Source organism: Dama dama, chromosome 24 (genome assembly GCF_033118175.1).
Source record: "Dama dama isolate Ldn47 chromosome 24, ASM3311817v1, whole genome shotgun sequence".
In the NCBI taxonomy this organism is placed as follows: domain Eukaryota; kingdom Metazoa; phylum Chordata; class Mammalia; order Artiodactyla; family Cervidae; genus Dama; species Dama dama.
Window position 1 is genome coordinate 24,338,697 of NC_083704.1, and position 23,887 is coordinate 24,362,583.

The window sequence follows — 23,887 nt, forward strand, 5'->3', positions numbered from 1 at the left end:
AACGTGGGACTATTTCTCTTCTGTTCTGATCCTACTGAATCCCAGTTCTAAGCACAGTGCCGGCAACATAACTCGAAGAAGCAATGCATGGAGGGTGTTCCAAGCCATGCCTCCTATCTGGGCCTCCCTTTAATCATCTTCACATCTAGGGGTTTGGAGTGTGTAATCCTTATTCTATGATTCTTCCAGATCTGGGCACTGGAGGAGACATATTTTCACACATTATGAGAAATGCTGTGTATTCTACGTAGGATACTGACATTATTCAATGTAGAGTAAGCCTCACAATATGGACAAATGGATTCAAATGGGACCTTGGACCGAATAAAAATATTACTACTAGACAACTGGACATTAAGATAATAATAGCACAACTGTCACTTTTAAAAAATTCCTTCTTCAGTGCCGTTTATGCCTCCAACACAGGAGACCTGGGGTAGATTCTTGGGTTGGGAAGATCCCCTGGAGAAGGGAAAGGCGACCCACTCCAGTGTTCTGGCCTGGAGAATTCCATGGATGAGTCCATGGGGTTGCAAAGAGTCGCACGTGACGAAGCGGCTTTCACTTTCACTTTTCAGTGCCATTTAAGTATATAAAATATTCCGATCCAATTAGATTTGAGAAAGTTCACACATAAAAATCAAACGTATCCGGAAGACAATCAAAAGTAAAGAGTGCTCCACTACTGTCAGTAACACACTGAGGCCTAGGTATGTCACATTTACATGCTATTCCTTTATGAAGTGCTTTCTCATAAAGAAATTGTTCACTATTCAAAAACAAGTTTGGAAAGAAACTGATTTTAGAGCCAGGTCTCTCAATCTCTTGATCAGAAGGTGTAAACCAAATACTGACTTTTTCAAAGGATGGAGCACATTCCATTATATTGAAAGCTGGTCAGTTGTGTCCAACTCTTTGTGACCCCATGGGCTGTAGCTCACTAGGCTCCTCTGTCCATGGAGTTCTCCAGGCCAGAATACTAGAGTGGGTAGCCGCTCCCTTCTCCAGGAGATCTTTCCAACACAGGGACAGAACCCAGGTCTCCCACACTGCAAGTGGATTCTTCACCATCTGAGTCACCAGTGCTTTTAATAGTAAGATTTTAGCAAGAGTGATTTTTTACTTTTAAAACAATAAATTATTTAAAATGTTTCTTTCCTCTTTAGCAGTTTCCTAACATTTATTTTGTGTGTTTAATAATTTCTAAATAGCATTATAGTACTTCATATGCAATTTATTTTATATATACATGTTATATTATATACATATATATGTATATTATATATGTATTATATATACACATACTGATATATTAATATGTGTGTAGACATAAGCATATACTGATATATCTTTGTCTACCTACCTACCTATATAGAGAAAAAGATAGGAGAAACTGTGAATGCTAAAAGATGTCTCTACTCTTTGGGATTTCCAGTTTAAAGTCATTATAAATCATTCTCTCACCTGGAATAATAAAAACCAAGTGGCCTAACTGCCTTTCCCACTTCTGTTCTCTACCTAGCCTCAGTCCCCAAACCAGTGATAGAATCCTAATTAAAAACCTTATGACCTCCCACTGTACTCTGATGGAAGTATAGACACTTCCTCCCAGGACCCGAGACACACTGGTCCTTGACAACCACCAGCCCTGTCACCTGTCTCTCCCTCCTGTTCACCTTCCACCAGCGCAGTGGCTACCTTAGCTCCTGGGACCCACCAGGGGCTGGCCTCCTTGAGAGTTCTGTTGCTTTCTCTTTCTTCCATCAAGTCTGCTCTGTACCCACATCAGTGTCTTCGCTTCTTTTCACTCCCATGCCAACTCACCTGTAATCTCCTCAAAGACGCCTGCCTTCCACCCTGAAGTATTCCTCTGCGTTGGATCACCCCATTTCATCGCCTCACAGCACCTGTGGTGAACTTTTAATGCGTTTACTGCTTTACGGCCACTTCCTGCACATCGGACCTCCCAGGAGGCTTTAGTGGTCAAGAATACACCTGCCAATGCAGGAGATGTAAGAGGTGCGAGTTCGATCTCTGGGTCAGGAATATTCCTCGGAACAGGAAGTGGCAACCCAGTCCAGTACTCTTGCCTGGAAAATTCCATGGGCAGAGGAGCCTGATGAGCTACAGTCCATGGGGTTGCAAAGAGTCGGACACGACTGGGCAACTAATTTCTCTGACAGCCCACCAATGCTGTGTTGTTCATGACAGAAAACCTACTCCCTCCAGTTTAAGGTTGAACCCTCAGTATTTAGAATCTTGCTTGAATTAACAGGTATTCAATGGATATCTAGTGGGTAAATGGATGAATCAATGAATATTCTGGGAAGAGATTCATATCATTCATTTTCTTATTGCTTATTTCCTTATTTAAGAAACGGGAATTCAAGAAATGCATACTAAGTCTTAACTTTGTTGGGAACACTGAGTGAGATGATTTAAGTAAATTTTCAATGGGAAGCCTGACACACAGTATGCATACAATAAATGTTAGTTCTTTCTTTTCTCTTCCTAAAGAATGCATAATTTGGTTAATGTCACTTATTTCAAAAAACATCCTCAGATAAGAGGGAACACAGGGATCCTCAGCAACAGAGGAACCACATCCTTAATGTGTCCCCAGAGCACTTCTGAGAGCTTGCTGGTTAACTTCTCACTAGTAAATGTTGCTCATTCTGTCATTTTTCTCACTTAAATGTCCTCTATCCCTAGATCAACTTTCTACCAGAGAAGAATCCAGTCACCCTAATTGCTATAAATGGTCTTCAAAGTTGGACTTTATTGTTGGCCTACACAGGGCACAGTCTCCTTGGCATCCTCTGGCCTCTCTGATCACTGCCTCTCCCCCAAATCAGAGAGTACTTCATGACCACCTAAGGACATGCTGGTCCCTTCTGTCACTGTCCTTCTTTAGGCCCTAACTCACATCTGTTCAGTTCAGTCGCTCAGTCGTGTCTGACTCTGTGACCCCATGGGGACGGCAGCACGCCAGGCCACTGACTCTCAATGACCTTTCCCAGTTTTCCCAGGCAGAGTTAAACTGCTGGTACCAACTCTCATGCGAATGGGTCACCTACGTATCAATTTCTTCTCCTATTTGCAGTTCAACAAGGTGGCATGTGATGACACTTGGAAGCAGTCAGGTGGCAGATATTTTGTCTAGGGCAGTGTCTAAAGATTGAGACACATTTAATCAGACTCACTGGGTTCACAGGGCCCAACTCGCCCGCTCTGGTGTGAAATATTAATTTCTAATTAGCAAAATGCTTTGACCTTGGAAGTGCATTCACAGCTCCAGTGCTTTCTGCAGCTCAGATCAGGGCAGTCTGCATGGCAGCAGCCTATATGCTCAGCCCAGTGACACTGCAAATCTTTCCTCCGGATCCTCTTGAGAGCCTTGAGCAGATAGTATGCATGGTCAATATCCACTGTAATAGACATGAGTCCTTTTCTCTCTCTGACAAAGCTTTCTGCTGCTAAATAATACTGAGAGCTTAGTCACAGTGATAATAACAATCATTAATCCTTTAAACAACCCTATTAGCTGGATATTATTCCTTCTTTCTCAACTGAGGAATCTAAGGCCCAGAGAGGCCATAAAAGTTGCTTAAGGCTTTGTAGTCATTATTTGACAAATCTAGGATTCCCAGTTCATCTCACTAGCTGCTTATCATATGCACTGAATTAAAGATTGACTTTGAACTTGATTTGAGAAAGAAAAAGACTGATGCAACCTGTGGCCTTCTCTCAAGCCCACCCACCGACTCACACCCTTTGCACTACTCTAATCTAGGTAACCATTCTGGACTCTAATGGACATAGTCCCATTCTAAAATGTGTCTCCTTTTCTAAATCTGTTTTTAAATTTATATAAGTAAGTAGTTATTTGACCATTATATTAATTATGTGGGCCAGTGTTTCTGAAAGTGTGGGCCACAGCACACCTACCTCAGAATTATCTCCATCACTAAATGATGTTGCTTTTAGTGAGTCAGAATTTTGAAGGTCGTTGTGGCCTCTGGTAATCTCGATTTCAACATCCATCCCATTCGTTCACCCCCAGCAGCATGTATGGCAATCTATCCGAATGTAAGGCAAAAATGGAAACTCTAGGACTCCCCTGTGGTCCAGTAGAAATGAATCCACCTGCCGATGCAGGGGACATGGGTTTAATCCCTCACTGAGGGACAGCCCACATGCTGTGGAGCAACTGAGGTTCTGAGCAACAACTCCTGAACCTGTGCTTTAGAGACTGCTCGGCAGCGAGAGAAACCACAGCAACTAGAGAACAGCCCCCACTCGTCACGACTACAGAAAGCCTGTGCCCAGCAGTGAAGATCCAGCACAACCAAAATAATAATAATAATAATAACTGAAACTCTAAACTCTATGTTTAACATCTCCTAGACCCAACCAGCAATAAGTCTTCAGCTCTCACAGTGGATCACTACCTCCAGAGTGCAAGCAGGGGAAGAAAATAACATTGATGGAGCATCATTTTGCAGCTTAGTTCTTTAGTTAACAATGCAACACATTGGTAAGTTGAATATTATCAGGCCAATTTCATATTTTGAAGCTCAATCTCAGAGTGGTTAAGTTGCTGTTAACACAGCTCTAAATCTAAAGCCCAGCTTAATGCCACTCACTGGGAGGCTTGTTTATGTGTAACTGAGTTCTCTACTGGGTATGAAGGGGCAGGCCCTTCCATTTTCCATACCCCACTCTCTGATTTCTTTTTCTATTATGTGGCTTGAAATCTGTATTTTCACCAGCTGCAACCTGTGGGAGACATTGCAAGGGCAGAAGAAGAACCCAATTCTGCTACCTTGAGAGGCCTGGCTGAGCTGCATGTTTAGTTTTCAATCCTGCCACCTGCGGAGGTATCTGGGCATGTGTACTACCCCGCTGGCCTCTGTGATGGATGATCCTATCTCCCCCACCTCTTCCGTGACTCCCCACAGTCCTGGCAACCACACTCTGCACATAGAAGACCTGAAGTAAATGCTCCTGACTGATGATGGCCTCTGTGTACCACAAGCCCAGTAGCCACCATGTCTTTTGAATGAAAGGGCCTGGTCCAAGTTCAGAAAAGTGCCAAGACCTTTATCCTAGAGGTCTGCTCCTGGGGTCATACACATTTCCTGAGTAGCAAAATAAGAGTAAGGTAAGAGTAAGTTAACATTTGTGTGAATCTAAAGCTCTTTTTCAACCAATTTTTGTTTTCCTCTTACTCACAGACCGGCCATGTGCAACAGTGGTTATGAGTGCAGACTATGAAACCAGAAGGCCTGGTATATGTATCACCTTCATTAATCACCTAGGCAACCTTGACCGACAATGTAGTTGAAGATCTGGGGCTCCTCATCTGTAAAATGGGGATAAAAACAGTACCTATCTAATAAATTATCCCCGAGAGTTAAACGAGATAGCACACAGCATGGTGGTCAGCATACAGTCGGTAATCAAAATGTTCCCTATATGACTAATTGTTATTAATCTAAGATCTCATGATCCTATGTGGTAGACATGGCGCTAGCTTCTTTGCACAGATTATCACAGAAACTCGATGAAGGAGGTAATTATAGAGGAGTTGTTTGTTATCCACTCATACTTGCTGGCCCAGGTCATCAGTCCCTGGTGGACAGTCCTGGTACATGCCAACTACTCTGCCAACAAGCTGACCCTGGCATTCCTTGTCACCCTGCTTGATGGTGGTTTCTGGCCACGAGTAGGTGGAAATGCTGGGGAGACAGTGTCCATGGAGCATCCCTCAGCCTGCAAGGCATGGGAGTTTGCAGATGAAGTCCCCCGGCTTCCTTGACATGATCCTAAGAATGTTCTAGACACTCTCTCAGAGTCTCCAGTGAGCTTTGGCTCCAGGCACTCACAATGATAGCCTGTCTGTAAACCCACTCTGTCTGGATCCCCTTCCTGACCTATCCTCTTGCAAGTTTACTGCCATCATCTCCTCAGTGCTTCACCCAAACCCTTGTCTCATAGTCTGCCTCTGGGGGAGGTAGCTCAGGACAGTATTGTTGTCCCCACTTTACAGGCGTATCCACTGAGGCCCAGAGAGGTTAACTGCCTTCCAGAGGTCGTACTCTTTTCTCCTCCATGATGGAACTGTTCTCTGGTCCTGGGCATATGCCTTCAGTTGTGGTTACAGTGCCCTGGGGGTGCTGAGTAGAATAAGCTGGGAATTAGGGAAGGTTCTGCAGAGACAGTGATGTTGGATCCACATCTGCAAGGACATACAGGCAACGGCATGCCTGGGGGAGGCAGGTTGAGACAGGACTCACATGCAATCATATACACAGGAATGATCTTGTGAGTTGTTAAAACACAAAAATGCCCTCCCCCAGGTTGGTGAACAGCACTGCCCTCCTCCCTCCAGGGTCCCCCTTCCTCCAGGGCTTTGCTAGGTCTGCCCACGATCCAGTGGCTTAAGGGTTAACAGAAGTAAGCAGCTCCCAGGACTCCTGTCTAGCAAGGACTGGTGATACTGATCTACTTCACTCATTACTCAATATTTGCAGTAGATGTTCCTGGAAGAAGGAGGAGCACAAGCAAAGATATTTACTGGTTAAACCCCATGTTTCTCCCCCTCCTTTCTCTTTTCAAGGCCCCATTCATCTCACAGCTGAAAAATAAATGTCTGTGTGATACGTTGGCCAACATAAATTTTTAATGCCATGAGCAATTACCCAGTCAGAGCCTTCCCCGTAGCATGAGAGCTGATGAAACAGCCCAGCGCTTAGCTGTGAAGACTTCCACCTAAGATGGCAGAAACATATGGTGTTTCAACAGGTCAGTAACTCCCCAGATTTCCCTCCAGTTGGCCTGCGAAAGACTAAGCCTGCAAATTCACGGTTACTGAAAGGCGCTATCAGTGTGAGGTTCGGTGATCTGAGCAAAGGAAAATGGCTGCAAGGGAAGTGCCAGCCGAAAAGATAAACAACAGTGGCCAAGTTCACGTTGAAACTTGGACAGCCGTATTTCTCACGTTAATGAAGTCACCTTTCCTGACACTTTGAGCTTGCTCTTCTGGGGGAAGGAATGAGGGCTTGTGATTAAAGACCAACACTTCCTTTGGATGCAACAACTGGACGTCAGAACCCCTTTCATATCATGCTGTAGCTTAGAAACTGATATGTACCGAAGTCTCTTGAATATATTCGTATGTGATTTCACTTTTTAATTGGAAGATACAGACTTTGCAGGGAGAAAGGGAAATTAGCAATCCCATGAGAAATGGCTGCAAAAAAAGGAGTCAAAGACATTTAAATTAAATTTCAAAAGGCATCTTTTAGAAAGAAACCCGGGATGACTCTTCTTTGTGCTGATCACAGTAAAGAGGAGGAGAACAGAAATAATGAAGATACACATCTCAGAAAGAAACGATCAACACGCGCGGCAGGCTGACAGTAGCCCCAAAGCTATGGCCTCTGTGGAAGGTTTTTCACTCCTAAAGAAGTTATTGAACACTGTTCAGTCTGTTATCTCTGGTCACGTATACATGTGTGTCTTTTGAAAATAACCACTTTGGATAGTAACTGGTCTCCAGTGATTCATTCTGAAAGCCAGGTGGAATCAGGGAATTAAAGAGGTAAGATGTCTAAAGTATACACCAGGGTTGGGAAGGATGGGAGAAGGATAATTAACACTACCTGAGTCTCTGTCTATGGAAAAATTTCCTGTCCCCACTCAGCTGTCTCTTGGGGTGACATTGTGCTCTGAGGCTCTGGGAGCTGCATTTTTCAGGGCAGCTGGGCACCTTACTCTGTTGGGTGCATTTTATGAATAAACTTCGGCTCAAGGCACTTCAGCCTGCTCCAATATCCTTTCTCCCTACACTGCAACTGCAAAGTTCTCTGAAATGAAGCAAGTTGCTTCCAGAGAAGAGATCCAAGGTTGGACTATTTGACCATTGTGTAACTTAATGTGTAAGCACCAGTTCGGTGTCTGACAAGTGCTGGGTGCTGGGCTCTGAGAACTTCACAGAGGAGGTAAAAGAAACAAAGCTGCCATGGGGAGAGGGGAAGCCCCTCTTGGAAGGAAAAGGTAGAGAAAACGTTTGATGCAGGTCTGTCTTTCCAAGGAAGCCAGAATGCCCTCTGGGGCCAGTGTTCAGTTCAGCAGTGGATTACGGCATTTTGACGGATGTGACAAGATAGGGAAAGGTCAGAGAGCGTGTGACAGATTCCAGACACTTTGGGGAGGGCTGTGTGACGGGAGCATGGGCGCTGGGGGAGACAAAGGCCACGGGCAGAGGAGGCAGGAGGTGAGAGGCGGACCCTCCTCCCTGACCCGGGAGGCAAGGGAGACTGGTGGGGATGTTACCACCAAGGAGAAACAAGGTCAACTCAGGTTTTAAGAAAAGCAGTAACAGATATAATAGCAGTCCACACCAACATCAAGTTGGCAAAGAGTTTGGGTTATATTATTGTATCAGTCATCATCCTAACCACTTTTCATGTACTTGAGTCTCATGACAGTCCTTTGGGACAGGTCCCTATGAGTCCTCTTTCACAGACAGGGAAAGTGAAGCAAATTAAGTGAGGTGAAGCAAGTTGAATGGTAGCACTAGAGAGTGGGGAAGCTTGGGACTGAAAAGGAGGCAGCCTGCCTGCTCAACCCTTGTGTTTTAACACTGTCATACTGCCTCTTCAGAGATGACCTATGTCAGCAGATATCTGTTAACATTAACCTACTAAACTCCTCTCCATTTTTTAGAAAGGAAAATTAAGGCAGAGAAAGCAGGTATGACTCTAGAAAGGTCACACAGAAGAATCCCTAGTATTTTCCTGTTTACAAATAACCCTCTCAGCCACTTTAGCTCTACTTACCTCTAATGACAAATTTAGAGTTGGGATCGATTTAAAAACAAAACAAAACAAAACACACAATCCCTAAATCCTGAATAGTCCATTATCAAAATGCTCATAATATTGGTTATTCCTAGTAAGATGCTTGATGGTGAAAATTTGCGAGGCTTTCAGGGAACCTTCAATAGTTTCACTATAAGACGCAAGCTGATGGCTACAAAACAGATCAGTCAGTCTTCTGCAGTCACATCAAGTGGGATGACACTCATTTGTGTAACAATAACAGTGATGAGAGAGAAGAGTTATTGGTTCCATCCCTTCTTGCCAGACTCCTGTTTTTATAATCTGGCACTCTTGATTGAATCCTGTAAACTGGCATTTATAGTCAAGGTGATCTATACTTTTAATAGAAAAAAAATTAACTATCAGGAAATATATACACAAATCATGCAACTGACTATTTACCAACTTTGGCGCGAGCTAGCTTCTTGTTGGAGCATAAATGATTTCAGGGCAATTTCAAAGAACCACTTACCTTTCCCATGCATATCCATCACTGTGTTAAAGCTCGCTTCCACGGCGTGATTTCAAATGGCAGACATCATGTTCCCTGCTAAGATAAAGATCTCCGTGTCCCATTCAGTTACTGTGAAGGCTGTTACACTATTGCCACATGATAAATCAAGAATGCCTTTGTTATTTATGAGAAGTTTTGCCTACTTGGTATTTTCCCACTGCATCTTTTCTGTCTTTCTTGCTCTCTGCCTATTACCTCTTCCTCACTGTCATAGCTAAAAAGGACTATTAAGTAGGGATATGAAAACACCCCCTACATTGATGAGTGGATGAATGTTTGTTCAGGAGGTTGTAAGGAATGAATGCTTATTGACCAGAGAGCTTGTCTGAATAGCGGGTGAGATGATTGCAAAACGTGAGACAAAGGGTGTAGTGAGACGGCTACTTCTCCTAGGCTCCCCTCACCCCATTTTCCAAGAAGGACAAAGATTTCTCTTTGGGCTCCATAATCAATCAGATGAGAGAGGGTAAATGTTGGGGTCGGAAGTTCACTGAAGCCACTTTTATACTTAACAACGGGAAACTGGCTGTGCAGCTGTGTAAAGACCAGCCAGATTCTGTTTCCAGGCGTGAGAAACACACTTTTGAATTTGTGCAACTGAGGGCTGGGCGGGGGGATGGGGGGATGCTGCTCATTTAGATTTTAGGGAATTGTTTACTACTCTCAACTGAAGAATCTTTTGGAGAAGTTGCCTGTAGACAGGATCCTATCGAATTCAGGACATTTAAAGATGGCATGAGCAAAACATCCCTGGGAATGGCAGGGCTCACCTGAGAAAACTGGGGGTGGGGGCCTCCCAGGTGCAGTAACCAGAAAAATGAATTCTCTTAGACGAAGGCCCCTTCTGAGGACAGACAATGCAATGTAAACAGGAAGGCTGTAATAGCACCGATTATGGGGCTGCCTTGCTTAAGTGACTTGAGTAGTTTAGGGTGACGTATGCTCAGTGGTTGTGCTATTTTGTTCTGAAGGGTGGGGGACAGTAGAAAAGGGAGAGAAGCTTCACTTTTCATTGTGGCCCAAGACACTGGAACAAGAAAGAACCTTGATGGTGGGGAAAAATGATGCCACCAAGTAGCCCACCACACCTCCATCGAGGATGGCTCTGAACGCAGATGGTTTATCAGAGACTAAAAGGATTCTAACTCTGTCTACCTCCTCAGAACAGATTGCCTGCAACTACCCACCTTAAAAGACTCAAGGAAAGTAAAACTGTCTATGCTAATGTGATTTTACAATCTAAGAAATTCTTATTCAGGAAGATAAAAGTTACAGATATGTATTTTTTAAGGTTTGTTTTAGGAACTTCCTGAAAATCCATCCATGTGCACAATATATCACTCCAAAAAAAAAATAAATTTCAATCAGAGTAAATAGCTCATTTTCAGGACCAATTATCACTCAATTGGGATATATTCTCTCATCAAACAAGTTTATGCTAAAAGACTTGCTTCAAAACCCTTCTCGCTGGATCTAATACAATACTAAAATATTTTGGACTTTGCCCAATTCTGATCAAATCTCCCCCACTGAAAGAAGTGCCTTATTCTAGAACCCCAAATTTCAAAAGTATCTGCCCTTAACCTCCCTCTCCTGAGACTCTACAAAGACTCTTTGAAGATGGTGGCCCCCTTACTGAGTAAACGGCAAACTCAACTTTGCATTATCAACAGACAACTTCGGTAGCCATGTCAGGGAGTCAGCAGTCAACAGCTTCCAAATTCCAGGCTATTCACTATGATGTTCTACTGTTCCATGACCTTCAGTACAGACCAGAGAAGGTCAGAACAAGGTAACATCCAAGAGTGGAATTTCTAGTTCATATGGCAATTTTATGTTTAACTATTTCAGTAACTGCCAATCTATTCTCTTTCTCTGCATTTATGCTTTGTCATTTGGAGAAATGATGCAATGAAAGCAAAATGCTCAAGATTGTGGAGGCTACACTTGGACAGGGCTGGAGGTGAAGAGAATTCTCCTTTAGAGCTTAACTAGGCCTCCTCCCGTGTTACTTACTCTTTTGTTTGGCAATCCTGAGGCCTCACTTGAGAGAGATTATGTCTGTTTATCATTAATTTAGGGTTCTTAATTCAGGGTTCTTCTCTAGGCTTTTCTAGGTATATTATGAGAACAGTTATCAAACAGATGAGCTCAATCAGATACTAAGTGTTAGTAGCTCAGTCGTGTCCTACTCCTTGTGACCCCATGGACTGTAGCATACTGGACTCCTCTGACCATGGAAACTTCCAGGCAAGAATTCTGGAGAGGGTTGCCATTCCCTTCTTCAGGGGATCTTCCCAAACCAGGGACAGAATACGGGTCTCCTGCATTGCAGACAGAACTTTTACCATCTGAGCCACCAACGAAGTCAAGACAGATACTAAAGATGCTTAAGAAAATCTCATACAAATCTTATCTGTTTACACAACTATGTTATCTATTTTAGATAGGCTTAATAATATATTTATAACATGGTGAATACAGGCAACATTTTGTAACAACTGTAATTGGAAAGTAACCTTTCACTGCGCCTTCCCTGGTGGCTCAGATGGTAAAGTGTGGAGTGCCTACAATGTGGGAGACCCGGGTTTGATCCCTGGATCAGGAAGATCCTCTGGAAAAGGAAATGGCAACCCACTCCAGTATTCTTGCCTGGAAAATCCCGTGGATGGAGGAGCCTGATGGTCTACAATCCATGGGGTCGCAAAGAGTCAGACACGACTGAGTGACTAAACTTTCACTGCACAAAAATATTTAATAAAAATATGACAATGATAGAGGTATATTGAAATTAAAGAACATAAAAATTAAAAATTAAAAGAATAATGAAAATGTGTTGCAAAGAGCTGATTCATTGGAAAAGACTCCAATGCTGCAAAAGATTGAAGGCAAAAGGAGAAGGGGCTGCAGCAATGGTTGGATGGCATTACCAACTCAATGAGCATGAATATGAGCAAATTTTGGGAGACAGTGAGGGGCAGGGAGCCTGGTGTGCTGCACTCCATGGGGGTTACAAAGAGTTGGACATGACTTAGTGACCGAACAACAGCATGAATTTTACAGATTTCGTAGAAAAACAAAGTTAGGTAGTAAAGAACAGTACCTAGGGAAAATAATCTGCCCCCTTTACCTGTCTCCCCACCAAAGATTTCCATATCTTAATTTCTTCATTTATCAATATGCTACAGCAAAAGAGACTTTGCACATGGAACAAGATTACAGACTAAAAATAAGATTATTCTGGATTATCTGGATGAGCCAAGGATAATCACATTGGCCCTTCAGAGTACAGGAGGAAGGCAGAAGAGTCAGTGGGAGATACAACCATGGGAGAGGAGGCAGGAAGCAGGGGAAGCATGAGAGGGACTTGACCCACCACCGCCAGCTTGGAAGGTGGAGAAATGGACACCAGCCAATGCATCAAGGTGGCCTCGAGAAGCTAGGATCAACCCATGGCTGACATCAAAGAAAGAGAGATCTCGGTTCCAGAACCAAAAGGAACTAAACATTGCCAAGGACCAGAACAAGCAGGACGCATATTCTCCCCTAGAGTCTCCAGAAACAACTCTGTTGACACCTGGATATTAGCCCAGTGGGATCCCTATGGGACCTGTGACCCTCAGAACTATAAGAAAAGAAAGGTGTGGTGCTTTATGCAACCAGGTTTCTGGAAATTATTTACAGCAGCAAGAAATATGACAAGAAGTATGACCATGAATCCCATATGCTCATTTATATCAGGAAGATTATAGCAATTCATTTTCAAAGTGTCCTTGTGAAGTAGCTGTTTTGCTTGGCTTGATTAGGTTTTAAATATACTAGGGGCTGGGGTTGAAGGATAGTGTATGATTTGCTTTAGCCACAAGTGGTTGAGAAGGTAGGGCTTTCTGATGCTATCCCACTTTATAAGACTATCTCACAGCATGTTGAAAACACTTCTAATCTAATCTCTACATTTCCATTTTAACATCATCATGTCACCCTTGGATTTTTGGCTTCCCAGAGCAAACGGTTAGGCAGAGGGTACATAAGCTCATCTTTTCCCTTTTCTAATTTTGGATTGGCAATAGCAAGTGAGAATCCCTGTTATAACATCTGAGCTCTCTAAACTCATCCTTATTATTTCTTCTTTCAAATGTATTTTGCCTGAGCTCCAAACCCAGTAAATAATGAAATTCAACAATTCCCCCACAGAACAAAGTTGTATATTAATAAACAAAAGTGATTTGCTGGAATGCCTACAATGTAAACAAGAAATAATGGGGGTTCAGGCTTCTGTAATGCACATGCTTATGAAAACATATTGATAATTATAAATACCATGCATTGTCTAGACATTCATAGACAGAACACAATTATACACCACTGGTTACAAGAAGAAATGCTCACAACAAAGGGTGATCTCGGTTTCTTTCATTTTCGGTATATTTCAGAATTTGCACAAATACATGTCTCCAAACAAAAGCACTGTCTTCATTACAGCAATTCTCTTTAGAAGACTGTACTTACTGACCATTTTTTTAAAAAAGCTGTTACATTCTTATGGCTGTTTTGAGTCACTGACGCCATTAGTATATTATTGTTGACTTTTGAAAAACAATTCCTAGAGATGATTTATAAAAAGTCAAGTATGTATGGAAACCAAATTAGTGGAAATAAGTTGAAATCTACTCTACACCTAGATTTAGTGAGTGAAATGAGATGCCTATGGGCATAAGGAAATAGATGAGGGAGCAGAGATTGGGGAGGGGGTCAGGCAATGGGGGACAGTAGAGTCTGTGGAGACACAGAGAAGTGGGAAGCCTTTACTGAGATCCAATTAGCTATGACAGCATGGAATAAAGGCATACTACTGCCTGATCTGATTTCGAAAAGAAAAGCCAAAAATAAAGTTATTCTTGCAAAATTTCTTGATTCTTAAAATATCAGCAAGGAATTAAGTTTTTAAGCACTCCTGCTGTTTGTATTCAGCTTGGGATCTGTAGTCTCAGGCTGCGTCGCAACTGGAAAGCAGTACTTACTGTACTGGATTTGTATGTGTCCTGTGTAAAATACCACAGATTCAGAGATGTTGACACATGGACGTAACTCTTGGCCCTCTGGTCTCAGGGTAAATGCCATCTTGTCAGAGAGGCCATTCTTGTCCCAGTTCACAGACCTAGGATCTGGGCCCAGCCATGACAGCCACGATCCTAAATCCTTTGCTGTTTTGACTCTTCCTCCAATGAGACATTAAAAACTAGATGGGTACGTAGGCAGGCGGTGGATGGAAGCAGTTTTAGTGGTCTGATTATCAATTCGCTTTCACTAACACAAACGTAGACATTCATACCCCGACATAATCCCTCAAGAACAGTTATCCCACCGTGTCCTCAAATAGCCACAGGGAGGTTTCTAAAGTGAAAAGTCAATTGGAAAAATTAAAACCAATTCTTTTATTCCTTTTCATCCTTTTTTTTTCCCCTCTATCATTCAGAGACTGAAAATCTATCTGTGCAACGTGAACTGGCTTACAGACCACATATACAATTCTGAAGAAACCTGTCTGGTGAACCAAGGTCTTAAGTAGATTCCTGAATCATACAGAATCGCTGACTGCAGTAGATTTCTGGGTACATCATCTCATCTATTCATGCAGTACGCACTGGGGATTCTAAATCAAAAATGACACCCTTACTCCTAAGTAATTTATAATATAACCTGTTTGTCTGCTTATCCACTCATCTATTTCATATAGAACAATCATTTTGTAAGCATCACACTAGGTGCAGGGGATAAAGAAAACAAAATACAGTTGAGCACTAGAAATTGACATTTTCAACAGTTATGTGATAAACTAAAGATATTAAATTATTATTACTTTTGCTATTACAGCTAACATTTGTTGAATATTCACTATGTGCCAGGCACTATTTTAAGTTTGTTACATATATTACTACATTTAATTCTGGCAATAACCTTATGAAATTGGTACTACTGTAATCCTCTACAGCTCGTAACTGATGGAGCGAAGACTCAGTTCCATTTAATCAGCCTGTAGCCCTGGTTACTAATAACAAAACTATACATTATAAGATATGAGTCATTTATTATGATGATCAGTGGGGTAATTTCATAAAAGCAGCCTTTAAACCGAAGTTAAAGAAGTACTAGATTTTGACAACTTACATATTCTTCTCTTTGGCAACATTACTTTGATTATGGCTATCCATTACCCCATATCTCATGTAATACTTTGTAAATTATAAGCATGATTAGACTTCTAAAACATTTTTACTGCTGTAATTATGAAACAATAGAGTGATTAGGAGTTTTATAGGCAGTAGAAGTAAGTATTGATTTGGGAAGAGATAATTTGATTAAACAGTGATTGCCGCAATCAACCGTACTTTTTGTCTTTAAATGCCAGTGAAAGACAAAATTCTAACCAGGGTGAAAGATTCAAATATTTAACAAAATTACAACTTTTAAAATTAATTTTTAATCACCTCAGTTTAATGAAATTTAAAAACGTCTGCTTATTAAGTGTAGACTGACATTTTATTTACCCCAGTTTGGGTGTATTAAAACAAAAACTTTTTTTTTTAAATTTTTGATTGCTGTAGTGAAATAGTTGTAAGTAGAAAAGTAAGACACTTAAGTTTCCTTCAGTTACTGATAAGGGAACAATCCAGAGAGCACCATAAATGGCTTTCAGGGCTTCCTACGTGGCAGTGTGGTAAAGAACCTGCCTGCTAATGCAGGAGACCTAAGAGACATAACAGACGCGGGTTTGATCACTGGGTTGGAAAGATCCCCTGGAGGAGGGCATGCCAACCCACTGCAGTACTCTTGCCTGGAGAATCCCATGGACAGAGGAGCCTGGCGGGCTACAGTCCATGGGGTCACAAAGAGTTGGCATGACTGGAGCGTCTTAGCATGCACGCAAAGGGTTCCTAGGGCTCAAAGGATGTCACCTCCAACCTAGGTTCTCTAAGCTTTGCCTCCCTTTCCTTGGGGCTCCTGCTCTGCGGCCTCCAAAAGTCTGCCTGTGGCTTCCTGTGAGAGGTGGTGGAGTCTCAGACTGGCTGACAGGCATCCGGTGGCTCATCCTAACTGCACAGTTTATTGCCTGTCATCACTATGAACGTGGGTGATGCGTTTAGGCTAAATCCAGTCTTGCCTCTGGATTTAGGAACTGTGCAAGGCAGACCACATGACTTAAAAGGAAGCTTGGGTGCTCTTCCCAGAGGGAAGAAGTGTGGCTGCTCATTGCAGAAAATTTCTACCATTAGAGAGATCATATTAATCTTACCACGGTTTTATATATTAATAACAGAAACAAACACAAATGCTTGGTAAGTATCAGGTACTATGCTAGTAATTGTACAAAAAAATAATTAAAACATGGATTCTATCTTTTAGGAGGTTTCAGTCTCTGACTAGAAAGTAAATTTAATAGGGAACAAATTTCTTAAAAAGTCCCCCACACACCTCAGAAGATTATAAAGGTGGACTACCCTGTAGAATGGCTGAAGACTAAGGTGCCAGGTAAAGGTTAAGTGATATTTACTCAATCTTCCATTTAAGAATGTGTACTTCACTGCAACTTCACTGTAGGAAGTTGCTTATTAAGGGTAGTTCTTAAAAAAAAAAAAAACTAACATTTTTGGATTTTAAAGAGTTTCAGCTAATTAGAAAAATTTATATCTAAATGTAAAAGGTATATCTAAATGTCCTACTAACTGCAAATAACCAAAAGGATGACAGAAATTTTGTTTCTAATATGCAAAATATATGTAGAGCTTATTCACATCATAAACGTATAGTTTTTAAAACTCTCTTTCATATTATGCCCTTATCCCCAACATATTTCCAACCTAGTTCTACATAGTATTGTGTTATTCATTCTAAAACACTTTTTTCTTTTCCATCTTGGGAACTATGACTTATCCTTCAAATTCCAGTTCAAATATATGTCAGTGCCTTAAACCAGCACCCATCTAAACCCTGTAAATGCTGCAATATGACGCAGGCAGTGCAAGCCTAGTGCTCTGGGACTACCTAGAGGGGTGGGATGGAGTGGGAGACGGGATGGAGGTTTAGCATGGAGGGGACATACGTATACCTATGGCTGATTAATGTTGATATAGGACAGAAGCCAACACAAAATTGGAAAGCAATTATCCTCCAATTAAAAAAAAATATATATATATATAATAAATATATATAAATATATATATATATATAATAAATATATACAGTGGAAATAAATAAAATAAACCCTGAAATGGAGTTTGTCTACTACAGAGCCCTGGTCCTCTTCTGGGAACCCCAAGTGCAGGAACATGACCCTTGTTTCTCCCAACATCTCCATCCTTCCTGATACCCTACAGGTAAGCAAGGGATATTTATTGCATTATTCCCTTGCCTGCTTCTCTGCCAGGAATAACATTTTCCAGAATCTCTGCGTGGTACTACACAAACCTGAGGCAAAAAGCAGAGTTCTTTCTTGTAGGGGTGGCAAGTGGGAGAATGAATCTTCCTAATGACTTCTTTCTGATGAATTCTGGTTGGAGAAGAAACACTCAAATAGCAAACGCTGTGGTCATCTGTTAGTCCGAGAAGAGGCAGGGCCTAGAGCTCTCACTTCAGCAGTGAGGACTCAGGGTAGCATTCAGGGTGGTAACAGACAGGGCGCTCTCAGACACCTAAATTCCAGAGGGTGGGGTACAGAATGCCAGGCAGTCTGGTCTATAACCCTGGGATCATGAGACTAAAACTTTCACCTCCTAGCTAAGAAAGGTATTTGCAATTACTGACCAGAGAGACAGCTCTCCTGAAAACTTCATTTCCTCGAGATGATCTCACTTGGGGCTGAAATAGTAGCCCGGAGTCTTTGTAAATGATAAGCATACATGTTACTTAAAATACTTTGTTTTGTCTCATTGACTAGGAGCAAGCAAACCTACCAAACTAAGTTTGCCAAAAGTCCACTCCCACAAAACTTGGAGCCGAATCAGAATAATTAGTGCAGAAGTAACATCGTGAGCAGGATGACCCTGGATGGATAGGACATGCCCACTGGACAGACCAGCAGCTGTGGCCTGGGTCTCCAGGTGAGACGGGTGGAGCACCCTCTTTCTTCGTGATTCCAATTAGATTTTATAGTATCTTAAGGAGTCTATAAAAGACATCAACAGGGTAACCGCTTTGCAAGGCTAGTTATCTCAGTGTTCACCCTCTGAATTAACCCAGTCTTTCAGGGGTCTAAAAACAGTCCTGTCCCTGGCTTAGCCATTCATAACTTTAAGGTGCATCCTATAGCAAGCATCAGCCACTGGGTTCAGCTGAGGAATTGAGGTCCTGTCCGCCCTTCCTATCATAACCTCTCAGCATGACAAGGAAGAATCAAAGCTGTTCCTATTTAGTGCTAAATCAAGCACAGATGCCTGTCTAGTTTCCATAAACAAAAATAAAAATTCAAAGAATACAGCTTGGTCCAACTTTCCAGGCAAATGAGACAGAATCTTTTAAGTTGGATGTTACTTGGAGTAGTTGGTTTGGAATTGTGACACTTTCTATGAGGTTTTCAAGGCCTCGGGTTCTCTGCTATTACATTTTCTTTCTTTCTCTAATGCATTTCAAGGCCATTTATAGGTTAACAACTTGCTTTAAAAAACAACAACAAAAAAAAAAAACTATAGCCCAAAACTCTTTTCTGAGCTTCAGGCTTATATCCGTTTCATTTTAGCCCTCATGGATTTGGGAAGACTCATTCAGGGTTCTCAATCTTCCCCTCCTGTTCCAAGCTGTCTCCCTACTCTCTTGTTAGAGCATCCACAGGGTTCCTCGAGCTATAAACCTGGGATTCACTCTTGATTATTTTCCTTCAATCCCAGTATTCCTGTTCCTTTACCTCCAGTACTAAATCCCAATTATGCTATTCTTCCTGTGATATATATATATATATATATATATATATATATATGCACAATTATAGTTGTATATGCATATACATATTATATATATGTGCATATATATATATAATGCATATATAAATGTTTCCACTCATTTCATTGTATCTCTGCTAGTACCACATTCTCTAAGCCAGTGGTTCTCCAAGTACTATCATCATAGCACAGGTACTCCTTCGAAAGACAAAAATTTGGGTCTCCTGGCACTCCCAGATGTCCTGAATCAGAATCCCTCGGAGCAGGCCCAGCAGATGTGTCTCTACAAGTGTTCCAGATGGTTTCTGTTGCACATTGAAGTGGAGAACCCCTTCACTAAGCCACCTACTCTGGGTCGACAACTGCAAGGTAGTCTTCATTAGTCTTTCTACTCCCATGCTTGCCCTTTACTATTCATCACCTTCTCGGCACACAAAGTAATATTTTATTCCTAATTCTGAGCCAGCCACTCCTTTGTTTAATATTTCCCCATGGTTTTTAAATGCACTCAGAATAAAATCTTTAAAATATTTATCGTGGTCTACCAGGAACGGCTCTGGCTCTTACCTACTGCCCTAACTTCTCCTCTCATCCCTCCTCCGCATCCTCTCCCTTAGTGACACCATCACTGTGTCTACTTCTGATCTGCTCCGTGGATCACTCATTCTCTCCCCATCGTCTGCTCCTCATCGGCAAGGTCTCTCTTCGCCATTCTTTCTCTCCTGCCATGCCTCTTACCACACTTTGGAGTTTTCACACTCATATCTCTTGTTTACCATGTAATGCTATTCAAGATCTTCAATTATGTACAGACAAGAACTATGTTTGTCTTGATTTCCATTGTGCACCCACTGCCTTATACAATGCTTACTGCAGGACAGGTACTTAAAAATACAAAAAACAAAACAAAGACTTGTTGAATGGCTGATAAACACAATTTGTATTAAAATACAAACCAAAGAACAACTTACCTGTCAGCTCACTGGGATGGTGGACCTTGAGAGGCAAAGAACTGAACAGATACAAGCAGAACCAGGTGGGACAATGTGCAAACGATGTAAATGGCCTCTCATGGCTTGACCAACACATCTCATGCACAATCCTCTCTTCTAAAAACCATAACCCAAGCTGTACCAGCCCCAAGATGTCTATTCTATGTGTTATGCTAAAAAAAAAACCCACACTCTCAATCATTTCCAAAGTGCCTCCTAAGGTCTACATCAGTAAAGGCTAATGGCATCATTTCCAGGTTTGGAAGACATTAGAAGGACTTCTCTGGGACAGTGCTTGTGATGGTTCATTTTATGTGTCAACCTGAATGGGCTATGGGTGCCCTGGTATGTGGTTAAACACAGTGATGGTGTTCCTGGCTGAGATGCACATTTGAATTGTTAACTGATTCAAGCAGATTGTCCTCCCCAATGTGTGTGTGCCTTAAACAACCTGTCGAAGAGCTGGACGGAACTAAAAGCCTGAGCCTGAGAGAACCCTCTTTCTCTCTGCCTGTCTTTGAGCTGGGACATCAGTCTTCTGCTGCCTTTGGACTCAGACTGGATCTTAAGCCATTGAGTCTTCTGGATCTCTGATTTGGCAACTGCACATCTTTGGACCTCTCAGTATTTATGATAAATGTGAGCCAATTTCTACAATCTATCTATCTATCTATCTACCTACCGACCTATCCTATTGGTTGCTTCTCTGGAGAACTCATAGTAATACAGGGCTCTGATGGACACAAGACAATCATGCATTGTATATATTACTATTTCCAAGTAGATCTCTGGATCTAAGGAGCCCTACCTGATTCATAAGCCCAACCCAATGTACTTGTCCACAGCATCCCAGGTGAACATTATATGCGAGCTCAAGGCCACATCAAGGAATCTGCTGTAGAACTTCTTGAAGTACAACCCCCCAGTCGACACATCTCAGAAAAAGAGGCCCTGCAGCATCCCTGCCACAGCCCCCTGGCTCCAGGAACCCAGCCACCAGGCTTGGGCCTGGACAGTTTACATTCTGTCCCAGGAGGGGAGAAAGAGGAGCTGTACTGGGCCCAGCCAGGGTGGAAGGACCCTGGCCCAAGTGTTCTTTACTCCTCAGGAAGACAAGCATATTCATTTAGACTAAACATTAATTTCAAATAGGGCATTTTAAGTATTATTAGAAGCACATTATTGAATATTGAACCTAAAATGGTAAGAAATTAAAACACAAATAAATAAAAAAGGGGCTGAAGAGCTGTCAGGTAACACTCAGGCAGGCACATTTCAAACTTCAGAAGAATATAAATGCTAACCAGACAAGGCCACTCCATGACTATGTGGGAACAAGACAAAGCCAGGCCACTCAGCCATCATGTGTGAAACTAGGACACTCTGCAACTACAAAAATATCCAGACATCTCCCTTTTCCAGTTCATGCGAGGTCAAACTGTTTCTCTATTAGTGACCATTCTTGCCCAGCTCTTATTCTCCTATCTCCTAGCTCAAAATCACCAAGACACCCAATCATTATATTGTCTCTACTTCCTAAGAATGGCCCGCCCCAAAACTGGTCCTTGCTTCCCAAAACCGCCTTAGAATTACCCGACTCAACGAATCTCATCTGAATGCCTCCACCCTGAAGAAGCTTTGCTGGCAGGAGTTTGTTTTTCATGTAGAGAGGTAAATACACCTTACTGTGTTTGACTACAGGTGAGTTCCTGATGGGTTTCCTGGTGAACTCTGACATAACCTTGCACAAAGAACTGGTCACCCACTCAAGGTCACGCTTTTGAATGAAAGAGAGGTTATGGAAATTAGCTAACACTGATATTACCCAGAGAACCTCAGTGTAAGTCAAAGTGACTCAGTAAAATGAATTAAAAGAAAAAAAAAATCTACAAGCAAATAAAGGAAAGGAGGAAGGAAGGAAGGAAAAATAATTTGAGCATGAGAAAGATCTCATGAAAGTACTGAAGTATTAGCTGGTACCTTGTTGGTTAAGCAACTAGAGCCTCAGTTTCAATGAGATGATTCACAGGTTTGCCCAGTACACAGTCAGGCATGAACTCCACACACAAGCTTGTCACCGCCGTCATCATCAGGGCTCTCACTGTTGCATTATTATGGTTATCAGTCCCTGCTGATGCTCTCAACAAGCTGCAAGTGCACTTGCGGATACTCATAAACATATCTGCCTCATGGAGCATATTAAAAACCTGCTCACTCATTTCATAAGCAAAGGAAGAAGGACAAGCAAAACTCACATTGAGCTGCAGTTCATCTGTCCACTGTCCGATCAGTCGGTAGCCGGGGTTGGTGGTGTTTGTGGTCTGATACTGGAAGATGTCGTAACGCCCAGGAGCATCCCCGTTCTTGTTAAACATGACTGGGGTGCCCGCGCTACCTGGGGAAGAAAAGACAATGACAGATATTATAGTTAAACAAGATTCCGTTGATCTCTCGTGCCCTGGTGAATAGTCTGAAGACCTGGTGATGAGCAAGGTAGGCTAGAGGTAGCCCTGCTATTTATCAGGTTCCCCCAACATGCTCCCTGAAACTCCTGGACAATTCATCACTATGCTCTGTGAATGCTCAGTAGAGAAGGTGGGAAGACAATCTGTTTCCCCCTTTGAACAGCTCAACTCTTTATGTCTTAAAGTATTTTATTCTACTTTGTCTTCTCTTGTAAGGAATAAAAATTAAATGCATTATTTTTCAGAGAAAATCTTAAGCTTTATTGTTGGTGTTACTATTATTATTTTAGTTTCTACCAAACACTAAATTGCACTCAATAAAGAATCAAGACATAATAAATATATTTTTAAAATTTAATACAAGAAAAACAAGCTCAAAAGTTCACTTAAATACATAGTTGAATACTGATTGCATTTAAAAGTATTTTTGGCTGATTATTTCTAATTGGCTTTAAATGATAAGCAGGCTGAAATGCTTAGCAGTTTGCCTGGTGAATGCTTAACAAACAATGGATTCTTTCTCAATTTTCTATTTGGGTCTTATTTAAAATGCCTATCTTAAGACTAAAAACAATTTTTGGAACAATTAGATAGTGAAGCCAATTTCAAAAGACTAATGCATTGTTTTGAAAAAAATATATAACTTGAAAGTTGGATATGAGTGAAAAGTTCCTTAATATTAACCATATGGAACAAGACACAAACTACATACAAAGAATAAAAGATGTGAATTTTAGTTACCTTACCAACAGTTACAGAAAAATCACCAGAAGTTTATAACTGAGTGCTATTTCTCTCATGATCTCTGAGAAATAGGAAAAATATCACTGGCTTCAGGGTATGTGACTACTGTCTGCTCTGCCTATGAGTTAATACATGATCCATATTTCCAACAGAAAACAGTGCTCTATTTCCTGCCATTTACAAGGAAGTTCATAGATCAATTACAGGCTGAAACAGAATCACTGAGAATATTTTGCTATTTTTAGAGGAGGGGCCAAGCAAATCTTAGGTAAACAGATGAAGCATTTTCAATAATTCTCATTAAAAATTTTAAGATGCTGATGGTGGCAGAGCTTTGCATTTGGCTAGTACT

At 41.7% G+C, this 23,887-nt stretch overlaps 1 protein-coding gene across 1 annotated transcript in view; it reads right to left on the minus strand.

Annotated features, from left to right (window-relative positions):
• Window positions 1-23,887, minus strand: part of GRM7 (glutamate metabotropic receptor 7) — an 837,184-nt gene that overhangs the window by 222,331 nt on the left and 590,966 nt on the right. The window contains exon 7 of the mRNA XM_061129157.1: window positions 22,582-22,721. Coding sequence (XP_060985140.1) covers window positions 22,582-22,721 — 140 coding nt within the window. The remainder of the gene's footprint in view (window positions 1-22,581; window positions 22,722-23,887) is intronic.